Here is an 18,192-nt window from a genome sequence, read left to right as displayed (position 1 = left end):
AAGGGGTGTAACTTTACCTGATCTTTTAATAAAGAACAGTTACTTCATAGAAACATGATTTTTTTTTTAAATTTTAATATGGTTGCATAGTTGATCATCTAGCATAATTATTCTTAATATAATAAACAAGTTTAACTGAGTGGGAATGTATGTATAATAGTTGTATCTTAGTCTCATTGTGTAATGCTTTGCTCTCTCAACTAGATCTGGTGAATGACATGACAGAGAAATAACCTGGTGACCTTTCACATCATTAGCTGTAAGAATAGAATGGAATGCATCTGTTCTTCTCCGGGTCCTCGTTCAAAACTGGTTCTACCAACAATAAATGACTGTAATAAAGTGTTTTTCAGCGATGTTGCTCTCCCCAAATAAAAAGCTGTTATTTCTGATTGCTGTTGAGTCAATTCTGTGTCCAAATTAATACATTTGAACTCAGATCTAGAATGAAATTAGCAGTTGATCGTGTTGCTCAATAGTGACCGACCAGTCTAACTTAGATTGGAACTGTCAGCAATCACAGTGACATATATGATCTATCACATGCAAATAAACACAGGAGTATTGGGTAGATATCACTAAAATGGTGATGGTCAAAATGAAAGCATTGATGGGCAGCAAAAATATTCCAAAGAACTAAAGGCATATTGAACTAGAAGGCACTCAGGGGGTTCTTACTTGACCCATGTTACACATCTCCCCACATCATGCTGCCAGATGCATATCAGTTCGCACAATAGACACCAGCTAGCTGCTAAGTTGATAATCTGACCCCAGTAACCAAACCAGTAGTGTTTGTCAAGTTTTATTCATGTTGAAACTGCGTATTTGAGAAGTATGTTTTAACTCCGAAGTCTGTCCTGTTATTTTCATCACAAAAGCTTTGTATGTTTGGTTGCATTGCAACCTTAAAATTCACCAGTATTGTAAATTTTGAAATGTTTTTTTTTTTACTTTATTGTTTGACAACCTTTGCAATCATTTTTGATTAGGACATCATTTACACACACATACACACACACACACACACACACACACACACACACACACGATTATAAGGTAGACTCTGTTGGAGAATGAAGGGAGTCTGAGTGAAGGTCATACTTCACAATTGATTTTAGAATCCAATCTAAAACTACTGACTTCAAGCTCTCTCTCACTCACTCACTCACTCACTCACTCACTCTCTCACACACACACACACACACACACACACACACAAACACACACATAAGCACAGGCTCTCCCTCCCAGCTAGTCAAGGGTACACAAACACACAGGTCCGTGTGAAGGAAGGCTTCCAGGGAGCTGTGTATTGCATCTTACTGCCTGTAAGTCATTATGGGACTGATGTTATCAAGGTTTCCTGAGCCTTTTTTTGGTAAACACACACACAAACCCTCTTTCTCTTTATTTCTCACTATCTCCAAATCTTTTCTCTATTACCAATCTGGGAAGCAAAGCATTCTGTGGTTATGAAGGGGAATACATAATGTCTGTAGATGTGACAATTGAACAATTCTAAGTGCAAAAATCTATTTTAAATGGCATTTTTGCTGTCAGCTTGTGTTGCTATCTTAGCCAAAGGGTCTTTTGTTATAAAAGATGCTAAAATATTGCCGTTGTGCAGGTCTGACTGCTGTGGGTGGTCTGTCGCTGATGGGAGGCAGCTACACCCCAACAAATACTGCTGAGACACTGGCGGTGCTCGCTGCCTTCATCTCCTCCGTCAACATTGCTGGTGAGTCACCCGCACATAGACACCTCACAGTGATCCCCGCCAGTTATAGCAACCTTTAGCCAATAAAATATCAACTTGGGCTGAAGATTGAAGGCTTCTATATTGACTGCACAATAACATGTCTCTGACCAAGTTTTGCAGCTGTCCTTCTCTTCCCACCTGCTCTGACCAGAGTCAGTGGATCTGGCTTAGACCACACACATCTCTGCTGTTACCCTCGATAATTTTCCATTAGACTGACAAAGTGTTCCTGGACTCATTAGAGTGCTCATCACTCTCTAATAGTCCTGGGAAATGCCATGTTCCTCCTGGGCTGAGCCATGAATTCATTTTAATGTGTCCTATTAGCTCACAGCTAAACACCTGGGGAGACTTAATGGTTTAACTGGCTTAATAGATCTGCTCTGCGTGTTTGTTCAGACGCTTCTTTGAGTATTGTGCAAGAGAGTCTGAGAATCTTGCCGCATCTCTCTACGACGTTACTGTTCAAACCAGTTTTTCGATCCCTTAACGAAGGTATGCTGGACTACCGCAGCCTTTTATAAAAATACCTTGTGTCTTCCCACTTATTTAATGTCATTTTTGATGTTCCTCATGGTTTCGGTTCCACACACACATTTCTAAGTGGTTCGCCACAGTACCCATAAACCCCTGGGGTCAGAAGTAATAACTCCATGGAAGGGAATGAAGCACAATAGTGAAATTTAGCTCCAATAAAACCCGACCCTGGAATTTTTCAACTTGTCTCAGAGAACAGGTCCCTTGTTGTAGCTTCTTATTCCGCAGGCGTCAGATGTGGGCAACACACAAACCACCTGGGTCTCTTAAGCTGGGTTCTGTTTGGTTTCTCACAGCAATCAAAGCTACAAGATGCTTTTATTGCAGCAGATCCCCCCCTCCCCCACTACCACCACCTCAATCACTGCACTAAAGCTAACTCTCATTATGATGTCTTATTTAATTAGAGAAACAGAAAAATTTGCCATCAGCCTACCTGTCAACTACGTGACAGGGGATGTTATCTGTTAGTGGCTTGTAGCTTTCTAAATTAAAGTGCATGATTTTCGCTCCTGTGCAATATGATAACAATGTGAGGAGCTGTGTCAAAGTCCCAAAGTGGATAGTTGGAATGTAACTATTGGAAGAACTAAAGTATTTTTCCATGTGAGAACATGGATTGAAAAATGTTTAATTGCCACAAGTGCTTTAATTTCAAGGTTTGAATTTTAATCGCATTACTTTGACAGTGATATCTTGTGCCGATGTGGTTATCATACTGATGTGGACCTGTTTTAGTGCGCCTAAGCTGCTCATCTTCTCACAAGCTCTCTTAATATATTGCCAGCAGACCATGACCAGGAGAACTGGTTGGATACGAGCTTTGGCTTGTCAAAATACATGAACATTCCTCCATATTAATATATTGACTCAGATTGGTCTGCAATAATAGTCCGATTATTATTGCACGTTATGACACACAGTCCAGGACCAAAATTACATGAAGTGGGAAGAATCGTTAGGGGGGGTTAGCCTCTGATTCACCCTTGGGTGCACAGGTCCATGTGTGTGCACATGGCTGCAATCATGCCTGAGGGAAGGAGGGAGACAAAGCCACAGTAACGTGAGCTCCCTCTGTAAAGCAGTGAGACACTGCTGCCCGTTTGATACTTTTGAGGTTTTCTACTTGAAACATTTACACTGACATAAAGTAGACTCATTACATTCCTAACATTGGTTATTGGCTTGGCAACAGCGTTAAGTCAATGGCTTTAAAACACCTGCTGTCTAAAAATAGATCTGTTTCATGAACTTCAGGTGTGTTGACTCCCTGCCTGGACATCCCTGCCTCAACCCCCCCCCCCCCCCCCAACTCTTATTCTTTCTCTTTTTATCCTTTTTCCAGTTTGTTCTCTGCAGCACTTTTCAAACATGATTGAAGGCAAACTGTCAGAGCACTTAGTTTGTCTTTCATTCAGGTGGTTTTCTGGTGACTCAGAAGATGTTGGATATGTTCAAGCGTCCCACTGATCCACCAGAGTACAACTACCTCTATCTGCTCCCGGGGGGCGTCTTCGTTGGAGGATACGCTGCTGCGCTGCAGTCAGGATACAACATTGAACAGGTGGGAAAGGACACAGGTGTTTCTTCATGCTGAAGCTCCCCCATAACGAGTTTTGTTCATTCATTTGTAGGGACGGGGGCTGGGTTTCACCATTTTAGCTGCTCCATCCATCATTTTGTCCTGATGCAGCATCTGGGTTTTTCCCCTTTAACACGTGATGTGCTTTTCATGTCATTTAGGTGTTCATGGATTTAAAAAAATAAATAAAAATGAACAATTGGCAATGGCAAAGGCCTTGTTCTATATTTTTTTAAATTTAATGATTCCGTCTTCTACAGAGGTTGAGAAACCAGGGTCTACATCAGATTCTTTAGGAAAACCCTCATGTTCTAGGAGGTTCTTCACAAAAATGCTACAGGTTTTTCTAGGCGTTTTGGTCATTATGTGTTAATCACTATGCATCTCTGAATCGCTTTACTTCTCACACCCCTTTTCATTTGTTGCAGCCTTTATATTTTAACCATCAATGTTCCATCTTGGTATAAGGTATGTGCAAAATGTTTGCACGCTGAACACTCTTCAGCCTTTGTCTAAAAAAAGAACAAAACAATAAAGCTCTAGATCAGTGTTTTGTGTATATTCTTAGTCCTTCAGAATAGTTGCAAAACAGTCCTTGACCGTAAGAGTTAGCTAATTATGTAGTGTATGTTTTCCCTGATGTTAGAAGGAACTTTCTCAGTAAAATCTTTTCCTCCTGCCTTGTCGTATCTCTCACCAGATGATGTACTTGGGCTCCGGTCTGTGCTGTGTTGGTGCTCTAGCAGGCCTTTCCAACCAGTCCACAGCCCGTCTGGGAAACGCTTTGGGTATAATGGGAGTAGCCGGGGGGATTGTTGCCACTCTGGGTGCACTCAAGCCGAGTCCTGAGCTCCTGGCACAGATGAGTGCGGCCATGGCTGTGGGCGGCACTGCTGGTGAGTCTTGCTGGATTTATTTGCTGAATTGTACTGTAGCAGATAAAAATGGATTTTATATTGTTTGTGTGTGTGTGTGTGTATTCCAATCTTGGACAGATTATGTAGCAGGTGTGGGGCGCGCTAAGACTCTGATGTTTACATCAAACACAAAATGACTAAGTCAGTGCCAGACTCAGGAGGTCTGTCCAAATCGTCAGCATTGTTAGTCACTTTCTCTCGCTCACTCACGGCAGTTTGATCATTTATATGCTAATTGTTCCAGTAACAAAGTAGAAACCCAGACTAAACTATCCACACAGACATCAATGCCCCTTTCCAGATACAGTAACGCTCGAAGGTTTCCTGGACATGCACACACACACATACACACTCACAAACATGGAATTTCCCCAAACAGGCCTCATCAGCAGCACCTGGCTCATCAGATGGACTCATTTCCCAGCTGTACTCTTGAGTGTGTAGACATGTTATTTGCGTGTTGGCCTCTCCGAGCCAGTACCTTTGTTTACTTACCATCCCTCCCTCTTTTCTTCAGGCCTGACCATCGCTAAGAGGATCCAGATAACAGACTTGCCCCAGCTGGTGGCTGCCTTCCACAGCCTGGTGGGACTGGCCGCCGTTCTCACCTGTGTGGCAGAGTACATGGTCGAGTACCCTCACTTTGCCACAGACCCTGCAGCCAACTTGACCAAGATAGTGGCTTACCTGGGCACCTACATTGGTGGAATCACTTTCAGTGGCTCTCTGGTGGCGTATGGCAAACTGCAAGGTGTGAAACTACAATTAGTGCTGGTGTCTGACAGAATAGCTTCCAGGATGGCGCTGATGTCCAGACAGAAACTGAATAACGCTGTCATGCTATTGTTAACACATTTGTCACACTGTTGATGAAGCACAGATGAGGAGAAGCACTAAACTGCATATCAAATGTAGCCGAGTACACAATCGCACTTTCACTGTTTTGAAGACTTTGAACTAAACAAACACTTGGATGGAATTAAGATTGGTGCAGTTTTACTCCTTTATTAAGTCTCACACAAAAAAACCAAAGCAGCTAATTATTCTGTAACAAAACATGATGTGTCTCAGCACTTTACCTGCAATGTCGTCGCTGTGATCAGATTCCTTGAATGCAGGAACTATAGGCAACATTTCGGGAACGTTTTGGTGAATAGTCTTGAGTGACCAATCGCATAAGAGCCAGCTTTACTTTTTTATTAACACAGACTGAAACCAGACCTAACAATGACTGGGCTATTAACTCACTACCTAGTATTACATTAAATTAAGTGTTGTACTGCTGCAGAGGTGTCCTGGCTACATATCATTTTCTAAAGAAAACATGTTTTCACATTATTCAAATATAATCATTTAAAAGAGTATTCAAATGAAATTCAATATCCGTAGTAGTAATTGTGCTTTGTTATTTGTAAAAAGAAAATGTCCAACTCTAGTGTGACACAACCCAGGGTTAGAATAAATGTTGTGTTATTTCTGAGCTCCTTTCTTGCGTGTGAAGTTGCTGATTGGCCTGCAAACAAATGTCAAACAAGAGAGGAAGTCTATGTTTTGGCTACCCCAAAGTTTGGTCATTTCCCGGGGGAATACTCCTGAGATTGCCCAAACTGCTACCCAGTTACAGACAATTAATTTGTAGAGAAGTGGTGGTTTATTCTAGTAGCAGCTAAGGCAACCATTACCTAAAGGCCACTACCAGCAATGAGGAGCTCACTTCTTCCTATTGCCTAAAGTGACAGCACTTGAGAGTCCCTCTGGAGCCACAATGGCCTCTTACATATGCATTAGTAGGGTTCCCAGGGGCTTTTCAGACTTTGATGGCGTTTTCCTCTCAGGGAACATTTTTGGAAAAATGCTTATTTGTTTTTTGGGTTGTTTTTTTTTGCCTCTGAGTTAGATGAGAGGATTGACTACCCAACCTGAGCCAGGAGTTGATGAACTTAGCTTAGCATCAGAGCTGGAGTCAGTAGGAGTCAGTCTCTCTCATTTTGATCTCTATCAAAGAAATGAGACAAACCATTTGAAACTCCCAGCCCTGCAGTTCAGTGCATTTGAATGTACACGGGGTAGATATTGACTTGATGTGAATGAACTTCCCTCAAAAGCAGATTAATAGTTTGTTTTTATTTTAGCTGCAGTCAGATGATGTGTCGGCTTGGCCGTACTGTAGTTGTCAACAAGGAGAGGTCTGATGCCTCATGGCCGCTGCTGCCTGCTGTGAAGGGAAAAGGGGAAAAAAAAGAGTTCATCAGGTTCATGTGCTGGCACCAGGCCTAGCTGCCACACTGTTGTGCCATGTTGGCTGCAAGTGTTTCATAAGGACAAATTATGCATGGACACGACATTCGGTTTTGTTGATTTTATGCTTTTTTTATGACGAGTTCACAGCTGAATGTTAAATGAATGTCGGTGTTTATGTAGAGTCAGTGGTGGTATTTGGTTCTGCACCAATAAAACGTTCTCTCTTGCCTTGTCTGCCCATCATCCTCTTCTCTCTGCGCAGGTCTTTTGAACAGTGCTCCCCTGATTCTGCCTGCTCGTCATGCTCTTAATGCCAGTCTTATGGCGGGCAGTGTTGGCACCATGATTCCGTACATGTTGGATCCCAGTTACACCACGGGCCTCACCTGCCTCGGATCAGTCTCTGCTCTCTCCACCATCATGGTACGGCCCATTTGTTGTTGTTTTTGTTTTGTTTGTTTTTTAGAAACATGCACTTTAGCTGTTATAGACAACAGGCTGCAGTTTCTTAAAAGCTAACAGACTGGACTAGTAAGAATGATGATTTCCTGCTAACACCAGGAAGGGGAGAAGACAAATCATTGCTGGAAACAGACTACAAGGTTGTTGATGTTGTTGAGGCTTGTTGCACATTGATAAGTAGCTGCCCAGAATTCAAAAATAATTTTGATCTTGAGTTGGGGAGAAACCGTTAATACTCTGGCAGCCATTTTGGCAAAAGAGGCCAGACTTTATAGGAACGGGAATTGAGAACCAGTTCCAACAGTGGAGCTTTTACACATCTGAGCGACATGCAAACTATTTCTACGATCTGTTTAGAGTTAGAGATAATAGTTGCATTAACACTGAAAACCTGTAGGTCCCTTTTCTCCACATAGAACAGATGAGGAATCAGTAAGGTGGGAAAATACACTGGCATTTGTGTCAGTAACGTTGTATCAATTAGCACTCCTGGCAGTGTTACAGGTGCTGTTAAAAAAAATCAGCAACTGGACTTTTCTGCTTCCAACAAATGTATGTCTCCCAAGAAAATTTTGATGGATGTAATTTAATTTTTATTTGAATACTCTTCAGTCAGACTTCAAATTGCAGTTTAAGTATCCACACTTGTGCAAGTTCCCTAAAGGTACATCTGCAGCCCGTCAGTGAGACCAACCAATGATGTGCATCTGTGCGAATCCAGAAAGTTTAGCTCACACTCCTGGATTGTACTGCTGTTTTGGTAACTGCAGTCAGCCCTTGTCAAACAAAAAACTCTCAGATGATAGATCGACAGAAAACGAGTGCTTGTGAAATGTATCTGACACTTAAAAGGCTGTTTTCTCTGCCGTGGAGGAGTGAGAGTATGCTATTGTTTTTGAGGGAGAATCAAGCTGAGTAATAATAGTTGGATCTGCAACATTCAGATCACAGCAGTGGATTCAACTCCTCATGTTCTCCCTCTTCTCTCCTCCAGGGTGTAACCTTAACAGCAGCTATCGGGGGCGCTGACATGCCGGTGGTCATCACTGTACTCAACAGTTACTCCGGCTGGGCTCTGTGCGCCGAGGGCTTCCTGCTCAATAACAACTTGCTGACCATCGTTGGAGCTCTCATCGGATCATCTGGAGCCATTCTGTCATATATTATGTGTGTGGTGAGTTTGTGCGAAGCCTCAATAACAGGAAGACTTGAATTTCATGTACAAGTCAGCAGTATCATTTGGTCATTCCTCTCCTGTCCACCAGGAGGGACTCTAACGTTATCATGATGGCAAGATGGTACAGTCTCAAATCAGAACTGGATCTCTGCTCTGTGTCTTTTGAGAAGATTAACCCTGCTCATCTGCTGCACAATCAATAAAGTCAACTAGATAATGAAGCTATCTAAAAAATTTAAATTGGACATATCAATGCTCACTTCTCAGGCCATGAATCGCTCGCTGGCCAGCGTGATTTTGGGAGGCTACGGCACCTCCTCCACCGGGACTGGAAAGCCCATGGAGATCACAGGAACACACACAGAGGTCAATGTGGATCAGACTGTTGACATGATTAAAGAGGCCCAGAGCATAATCATCACTCCAGGTAAGACGCGCACACACACACACACACACACACACACACACACACACACACACACACACACACACACACACACTCCCCCAGAGGTCTCATATGTGAGTGGAAAAACATGGCACTTTGACTTTACCAGTCCCCCCTTCTTTTTTTATCCCCTTCAGCAATAGCAAAGTGTGTGTTCTGTTTATTTAACCTCTTCTTGACCCATGTTACGTCATCATTTTGCTAGGCTAATTGACAAGACATGGTAGAGTGGCCCCAACACACTCACACACACTTTCAGGTGTTTGTGTGGTCGTCAGTCCCTGCTAAATAGACATTTTACAGTGAAAAGTATGTGTGTGTGTATGTATGTGTGTTTATATATTTATATATATATATATATATATATATATATATATATATATATATATACATATATATATATATATATATATATATATATATATACATATATATGCAAGGTCAAGGGAAAATGAGATGGAATGACGTATGGTGGGTTTTTGTTGACAAGTCAAGTACTACCTTTAAAACTGGCTCGGAGTTCCAATTTCACGGTTTAGGCGAGGGGGGGGGGTGCGTGCTGTGTTTCAGCTGCAGTTTCACGTATTTTCAATATCAATATCAAAATGTCTGTGTTGGGCTTTGACCTAAATTCATTATCCCACGGTCCACCGTTGTGAACTGGTCGTGGCTCCCGAGAGTTGTCTGACTCACGTGGGTACATGTAAACATAGACCAAAGCGTGCTGACCGCCTATATACAAGAACTCAATACTCGGAGGAAGCTAATGCAATTTCCAGAAAGCTGCAAATATAAAGTTGTGACACAGTTGAAAGTATTGATCAATGAAGCTGAGTCAAATCTGGGTCAAACCAGTTAGATGGAGTAAGGCCAGTGTTACATTTTACTGATGGGATTTTTATTCATTGTTTTTTTCTTTTTCCACAAAATGTTCCACAAAAACACCAATAGTGAAATAAATCATAAAATGGCTGTCATTTATTTGGAAGGTTTTGGAAGGTGTTAAACAAGTACAAACATGAAAATTTGAAATAAAAAAAAAAAAAATCCCTCCAATGATTTTGGAAATTGGCTTCGAAGGTCAGTCGGGGCACACTCACACTGCCCGATCCGTGCTGTGCCCAAGCAGGTTTTTATCCCGAAGTCCAGCCTGGTTGACCAGTGACATCACGTCATACTGCAGTCAGACACTTGTCATTGACACAGTAGGAAGAGATGGATGTCAGTCAGCACAGTTTCCCAACTAACACATTACAAATTATTATACCAGTTCAACAGTTTTCTGTCATCACTGTGTGCACACACAGCATTCAATTGTGTAATGTTTTTCTCTGCTGTAGTAAACGGCTCATAACCAGCACTCGGTCAGTCGGTCCCTAATTGAAGCGGTCAGTCTCTTGGCCTGATTGACAAGCCTGATAAACAAAAATGTCATCTTGGCTTTGTTTGTATACATGCACGGTCTACTTGTTTCTTTTTATAACTCCAGAGAGAATATCAGAACCACTGGAATGATTGTAAAGTGGAAAAAGGATAAAAAAAAAAACCCATTAAATTATCCAGCTGAACTGCAGACGTTAGGCTATGCTTCTTTCTTTTTTTCCCAATGCTGTATTTAAAATGGCGTTATATTGATTGGTGCGCTGGAAAGAGACAGTTTCAGACTGGTTGTTGTGACAAGGCTAGTAAATATCACTGGACCATGTAGCTTGGGTTTGTATGTGTGTGATGGAATGATAAAAACCCAACAGCAGCATTATCAAATGAAATCCAAAGCTTAGGGACGGAAACGGAGCTGTAGAATTAAATACCACCTGTCCACTAATCAGAATCTTTTGTATTAATATTCTGAATAAATGTAGAGCCACAAAGGCACTTGCCATAAGAAAGGTCATGAAAATCTGCAGAAATCGGTTAATCGTAATATTTGAGGTATATTTTGTAACCCTCAACACATTTTAAGGCAGAGTAGCGTTAGTCACCTTCATAGCTGACCTTTGGCTCTGAATCCTGACTGCTCACACACACTGGGAGCAGTCCTCAGTCACCACAGAGCCGACATCAGAGAAACAGACATTTATTGGTTATTTCCCAACATACAATCACCCCTAATGGAATTCGTTTGAAGGCGGCTCGGTCATGTGTTAAATATTTAAGTAGTATACCTGTTCAGACACACACGTGCACACGGTGTTGCAGCGCTCTCACGACTGCAGTAGCACGTTCAAGGGAACCATAAAAAAAAACGAGTGGCAGCAGCGGTTGGGGGGTGACACAGTTGAAGGTCAGCGGCAGGACAGTTTTACGTGGTGAAGTCAATCCTGGCTAAAACCACCGATGTTGTTCACTTTAATTGATTTCTACCCACAAGATCAGTCATGCTTCCTGTTGAGTCAGAGGATGGGGACAACAGGATTAGTTCAGTTGGAACAACCCATGACTAATTTTTATTATATTATTATATTTTAAAAACTATTACACAGTTTGGTTTAATATTAGCTCATTCTTACCTGTTTCAACGTCTCTTTCAGGTTATGGACTGTGTGCTGCGAAGGCTCAGTACCCCATCGCTGAGCTGGTGAAGCAACTCAAAGATGCTGGAAAGGATGTCAGGTAAAGGCATGAATTTCCCAGAGGGGAAAAGTTTCACAACACACACGAATATTAACATGAAAACAAAGAAAGCCAAAAGAGGCTGGCTCCAAGATAACAAGCGAACAGGACTGGGGTGTGAAAGCCACTGTTGTGTTGTTTCTAGACAGGGAACACTGTCATCTAATTCACAAGTGATTTCCAGTAATGTCACACAGATCAGTCTCACTAGTGAGATCAAGAGTAGGGATGCACGATTTAGGATTTTTTTTTTAACCATATACAAATATGTATATATTAATTTTTTAGTAAGTCGGCCGACATTGGATACTTGCTGAAATCATCTGTTTCAAATCAAATGTATAACATGTTGACAATTTGTTCAGACTTGAAAAACACAGTGAACTTGAAAGACAAGGAACATGAAAAGGAACCCTAATCTGGAGTGCTTCTCTGCAATCCTACATGATGCTACTTAGAATATGGATAATGACGTACAGAGAAGACACCGTTGTGTCTACCATTAATCATTGGAGTTGATCAGAACAGTTGATGAGGGGATGATACCTGTTCCTGAAGAAAAGAAGGAAGTATCACTATTTCCCCCAGGAAAATCTGCAAGCTAGAACCTGGATGGCAGGAAGATGGGATGTGAAAAGTGAGGAAGAAACCTGTATGAAAAGGAGAAACGTGAAAGGGCACATGGCAAAGAGGAGAGGAAGGACGAGGTAGCGGAAGCTGGTCTAATTGTCCTACGTTGGCCGTTTGATCCTGGCTGTGGCAGCTGCTGCTACTTAGAGCATTTGTGTTTAATTAGAGGAAAGTGGGTGGCCAGAGAGGAGACAAGCTCTCTCTGTCCTCTTTTTCTCTATGCTAACTTTTAATCGTCATACCTGCCTCTTCCTTGATCTTAGTTTCACTACGTCCTCTTGTTTCTTCCCTCTCTGGACGCTACCATGCCTGAACAATGGGAAGCCCCCCAAGACCGCAGCCCCTCGTTCCAATGTCATCACATGCATGTAGGCAGTGTGGAATTACATGGAGGGCAGAAACTGACATCTTCAATCTGTGGCCGCCATCACTAATAAATCCCACATCTGACAAGCCATCTGTACTCTGTATCCGCCGAAAAATCACCAAACAAATAGGAAATGGTCACATGGTGAAGTGGAGTGAGCCAGCCACCTGAATTCAGTGGCTGGTGTTGATTTCCTACCATGATTACATGACATGGCTAATTGAGTTTGAGAGATTTGTATACCCACATACGCACTCCCACACAAACGCACACACGCACACTTAACAAACAATATGTTGGCAAGGACTTCAGAACAATATAATTACAAACATTTTTCAACTGCAAAATTTCCATCACGTGTTTTTAGCCAACTCTCCCTCGTTCCCAGTTTTCATCTCTCTCCCAACAATTAAAATGGCGGAAAGCTGTAGATCAACAAAATCAAGACATGCAGTAACAGCACAAAGCACAAACAACATAGACAAGAGCGGGTTGTGTTGAAGTGTAAAGAGTCAGTATTTTGTGTTCTCAGGTTTGGTATTCACCCTGTCGCTGGTCGTATGCCCGGTCAGCTCAACGTGCTGCTAGCTGAAGCCGGCGTTCCGTATGATATCGTCCTGGAAATGGAGGAAATTAACGAGGACTTCCCAGGTAAGATGGCACACCACGAGACCACTAACGGCCAAATTATGGATTTTTTTTTTTTCCTTTTGTTTCTGTCTGGGTTTTATTTTAAAAGCCAAAACAGTTGCATGTGGCTACGTTAATTTCTTTTCTTACAGATTTTTTTTGCCATTCAGAAAACTGAGGATTACCATTCATCTCTCAAATACATAAAAAGAGACCATGTCTGTTTGCCATTTGATATAGAATTGCTATGTTAGGACTTTAAATTTGGTGTGTGACATCTCTAAATAAGTTGTGATATTCCTCCCATAACCCTCTTACAATGGCTTTGAAGAGACAGATTTAATGAGGTGGCACTGGTGCAGCTCAAGTCTTTATTTTAATGTGAAACTTATATCATCTGTTATTAAACACATGCAGCATCATTGGTCTTTGCACACCAAGAACAAAAGGATGTACTTTGAAAAAACAGATATGTCTTGAATTTGGTGAAAGTTTGCATGTGTGAATGATTAAATGAGATGCAAAATATTATATAAGTACATCATAAATACTCTATACTGAATGATTTGCATTTTAGCATCCAAATGTGATGTCATGGGTGTTTAAAAGCCTTTAGTAGTAATGTCTGTTTCAGTGACCTTAATGAGTCAAATTCTTAAAAAAGACACCCCCCCCCCCCAAAAAAAAAAATACAACAACTATTTTTAACATTTTAACACCAATCTGTAATTTTGTCCAATCAGAGACTGACCTGGTTCTGGTGATTGGCGCCAATGACACAGTGAACTCTGCCGCCCAGGAAGATCCCAACTCCATCATTGCTGGTATGCCTGTACTGGAGGTCTGGAAGTCTAAGCAGGTGAGACATCTGGCGCTTGCATGCGTGAAACTAAAAGATTTGTCCTGAAGCCCAAACAGATAAAGAGGAATGCACTATTTTAACGACTGGACCGCTTTTTTTTCCTCCCAACAACCGAATGTTGAAGTCAACACACAGTGAGGGCCCCCATATGAAGCCACACAAACTTAAAAAGATGCATACTCGCATTCATTGACGCACACACCCAGGCTCACACACGTAGACACAGATCTTTGCAGCTCCAGGTGCAGGTCCATCCTGATCCCATTAGTGGTGACTGTGTCGCTGTGGAATGACGACATCCAGAGCATCCCGCTGGCACCACTCCGAGATCTGGGATTCATACAGTGACGGGTTCGCACACACTTTCCCTCCTGGGAAATCAAATAGGACATTATACTTATTCACTCATTCAGCCACACGCAGGTGCAGGTACCAACGCACACTTTTGGGAAATACCTTTAATTTGACATTGGTAGGACCTTCATGATGTGGGCTTGAGTCATGTGACACTGACCGTCATTGGTGTTGAAGCTGTAAAACTCTTGGAAAACCCTCATGAAACGACTCGTTTCATCATCAAGATTTGATCCATTTGGTCTGTAGTGTATGTTGAGTCTGGAGGAGCCACAGCATTGAATTATTTATCCAGATTCAGGTAAGCAGGAGGCTAACTGGAAGTAGCCAGCTCGGCCTGTGTGAGTCCCTGGTGTGCATCCTCCTGGGGACGCGGGAATGTCAACACACACAAACTCCTCCTACTTTGACATGCAGAGATTTACCTAGCAACGACAAGCATAATGAGCTTTGGTGAGGGCTTAAATGTGAGAGACGCTCATTAATACGTACAGCTGATAGAGAAAAATTGAAAATGTAGTGCTTTAGTCTGTCAGCTCTAGGTAACATAATGTTAAATTAATGGTAGCTTTGTCATGGTTTTTTTTAAACTTAATTCATTGTAACCAAAATGTTCCTTCAGGATGTCTCAAAAGCAAAGATTGGATTGAAACAGTTTTTTGTAAATATTAGGGGGGGAAAATGAGTCATTTCACTTGAATTCAGCCTCCAAGACTTCTTGAGAATGAGAAAATGTGTGTGTGGGGGGGGGGTTCTGTCAATAAATAGGAACATTTTGGTAGGTATCAAACTTTTCAGTGCCAAAAAAGTGTCTTTGAAAGTGCTGTCCTCACTGATCCTCCAATTTGAGGCTGACAAGTGTATTATGTGCACGAATTTATGACGGCATCTCCTCATGTTTTAGGTGGTCGTGATGAAACGCTCTCTGGGCGTAGGCTATGCAGCCGTGGACAACCCCATCTTCTACAAGCCCAATACTGCCATGTTGCTAGGTGACGCCAAGAAGACTTGTGATGCCCTGCAAGCGAAGGTCCGCGAGTCTTCAAACCAGTAAGGTCTCCCAGCCTGTCACCAGAAGCAAACTCTGCTACGAGCACGTGCGGAGTGAGGAAGACGAGGCCTTTCTCCTGGGGGTTCATGGCGTTAAGATCATCTTTGTCCCAATGGCTCTCAGCCATTTGAGCAAAGATGATGATTGAGCTTTTAGGCAAACCCTTCCTGTCATTTATGAATAATAGAAATGTCAGCATTTATTATAAATAATATGCAGTCAGATTCAAGCGATGTTGATCTTCTAAATAATTCTCCCACTTATTTGTCTTCATTCTTTTTGACACCATTTCTTTTATTTCTAAATATTCACAGGAAGGGAATGCCCTACATTAATGTAAAACAATCAAATGATGTAACAATATTAAGATGTTAGATATGTAAAATTTCACTGTTTTAGGAAATGGTCAATAGAACATGTTGGATGAATTGGACTAAATGAGGAGCGGCAGCATTATCGAAGGGGGAACCACCAGAAAGGTAGTAGAGGTGTAAATACTGTTCTCCCCTTGTTTTTCTCCTTCATTTTCTTGGATTCTAATAAGATAGATCTTGGTGTTTTCCTCTCAATACCTTCTTTTTCTGCTCAAGTAGAAAGGGGGGGGGGAGGCAAAATAGTGCAACATATTTGTAAAGGTCTTTCTGTTCCGGTTTTATACTGTATTGAGAGATTTTTTGTATGCTGACAAATAATCAGAACCCCAGAAAAATGTCCGTGATTGCTTTTTAGAAGCCATAGCCACTTTCAACAGAAAATCTAGCCACGCTATTTGCTTTTTCTCCTTTTCACTCAAGTGTCTCATGATGTCTGCTTAGTGCAGGAATCCCAACTGGCTCCGAAAACAGTCCAAAGTCCATTCAAACAGCAGACACTTAATGCAATAAAACCATGCGACCTTTTACGTGTGATAGAGCAGCTGTGTTGTCATGCTAATAAAAGCTCTACCACACATTCGTAGCTCTGATAGCTGAATGGATTTTATGGTGTTTTTGTAGCAGGTGTGTCCCATCATCTTGTTTGCTCTATATATTACAGTACATGTGGTGTTTGCCTTTGGCTTTTACGGGAAAGAAGGTTTGTTTTTTGTTTTGTTTTTTCTTAAGTGAATGTGACTTGATTTTGCCCTCATCCACTCCCAATATTTGTGTCCTCATTATTGCTGTACAGGGAAATGAAGGGTTGTAAAGGAGTGCCAGATGTTAACCTGACTTGTCGAGTCAAGAAGTACCGGTGCAGTTATTTAATTTAATCTATCGCCACATTTCAGCGCTAGCTAAGCATTAATGAAGTGACATTACTCCCTGTTTTTGTTGAAACCCAACATAAATTGTGCCAAGCTCTATCCTGGATTCTGCATCCAGATGTTTGGCTGCTCTGCAACGATTTGACAAAGTTACGAAAGACAAAAATGACAGTAGACATGCAGCACCTGCCTTGATGCAGCTGAGCCAAGCAAACTAAAAACAAACCAGGAATTTGGGGCATGGAAGTTTTAAATTTCAGCTATGGTTGAATTGCTGCCATCTTTCCGTTACTTCACTCTCTACTCTTTTTTTTTTTTTTGAAAATTAAGTTGTAAGGTTGTTATTCTTTAACACGGTTAGAGGAACACGGTCTTTTTAATTCAGTCGTTGGAAATCTTAAGAATTCAGGATTTGAGTAGTAGACCTGCTGATCTGTACCATAGCTTTCATGCTGGGACCTGACACGTTGACTATTACAACTACCCTACCTCTCCGTAAAATGACCAATAGCTATAAGCCTTCATCTGACCATTAAAGCGCTTGTCTTCTTCACGAACCGGAGACTTTCCATCCCGCTAGCTCTCCTGTAAACTACACCTGACCAATTGCCTTCTGTTTTTGTGTTTATTTTGCATCTTTCACCGTCAGACCTCAGTTTTCTGCTGTTGGATAGTTTACTGTGCAAGTGTAGAGCTGCAGATGTCACTGGCGCTAATTTGAGATTGAGTAATTTAGACAAGCAAATGTAGTCGTCACAATTAGATTGAGAGTCATCTTAATATTTGTTGCTGTGTCTGAGGTATTGATCATTTTAAGGGAGATGTAAAATGTTGATAAATGTACTAAGGCCAATATATCCACAGTGCCCCTCTTGCGGAAAGTATTTTTGTAGTTATCATATGTGTGCAGCACAAACGGGGCTTTGAAGTTGTCCGCTGTTCCAATGGACCATGATAGGGAAACGAAATGATGAAATGTACTGTGAACGTTTTCTTTTTCGTTCTTTGTTGATCATGGAACATTTTCATCCCTAATAAAGCTGTATTTACACTAAATGTGGCATGAAAGTGTTGTTTCTTCCTTGACAAACTCTTAACGGTGCAGCTGAATTCCCCCATAGTAAACAAGCTGATCTGCAAGGTTTTCCCCGAGGTCTACCACTGCTTTGATGGGAAGTTTACCTGCTCAATTTTCTACGCCGGGTTTTGAAAACTCAAATATTTGCAGCAATTACCTAAATGATGGAATTGAGAGCAGAGGGTTTTCCACTCTTGTAACCAGTTATGTTACATGGAGGGCAGACAAAATGATGTAAAAA

General features: G+C 41.6%; 1 protein-coding gene across 4 annotated transcripts in view; it reads left to right on the top strand.

Moving 5' to 3' along the window:
• nnt (nicotinamide nucleotide transhydrogenase) overlaps positions 1–17,923 on the top strand; it is a 32,013-nt gene extending 14,090 nt beyond the window's left edge. For all 4 annotated transcript variants that reach the window (XM_086186494.1, XM_086186491.1, XM_086186492.1 and 1 more), the window contains exons 12-22: positions 1,631–1,741; positions 3,718–3,863; positions 4,582–4,777; positions 5,316–5,549; positions 7,302–7,462; positions 8,496–8,675; positions 8,946–9,105; positions 11,655–11,736; positions 13,266–13,384; positions 14,107–14,222; positions 15,484–17,923. In XM_086186494.1, coding sequence (XP_086042620.1) covers positions 1,631–1,741; positions 3,718–3,863; positions 4,582–4,777; positions 5,316–5,549; positions 7,302–7,462; positions 8,496–8,675; positions 8,946–9,105; positions 11,655–11,736; positions 13,266–13,384; positions 14,107–14,222; positions 15,484–15,633 — 1,655 coding nt within the window. In that variant the 3' untranslated portion in view covers positions 15,634–17,923. The remainder of the gene's footprint in view (positions 1–1,630; positions 1,742–3,717; positions 3,864–4,581; positions 4,778–5,315; positions 5,550–7,301; positions 7,463–8,495; positions 8,676–8,945; positions 9,106–11,654; positions 11,737–13,265; positions 13,385–14,106; positions 14,223–15,483) is intronic.
• The last annotated feature ends 269 nt before the right edge of the window (positions 17,924–18,192 follow it).

The sequence above is a fragment of the Aulostomus chinensis genome, chromosome 19 (genome assembly GCF_037954235.1).
Source record: "Aulostomus chinensis isolate RoL2024-O1b breed Wild chromosome 19, RoL_Achi_v1.0, whole genome shotgun sequence".
Lineage (NCBI taxonomy): Eukaryota > Metazoa > Chordata > Actinopteri > Syngnathiformes > Aulostomidae > Aulostomus > Aulostomus chinensis.
This window is presented reverse-complemented; position numbering and strand designations above follow the sequence as displayed.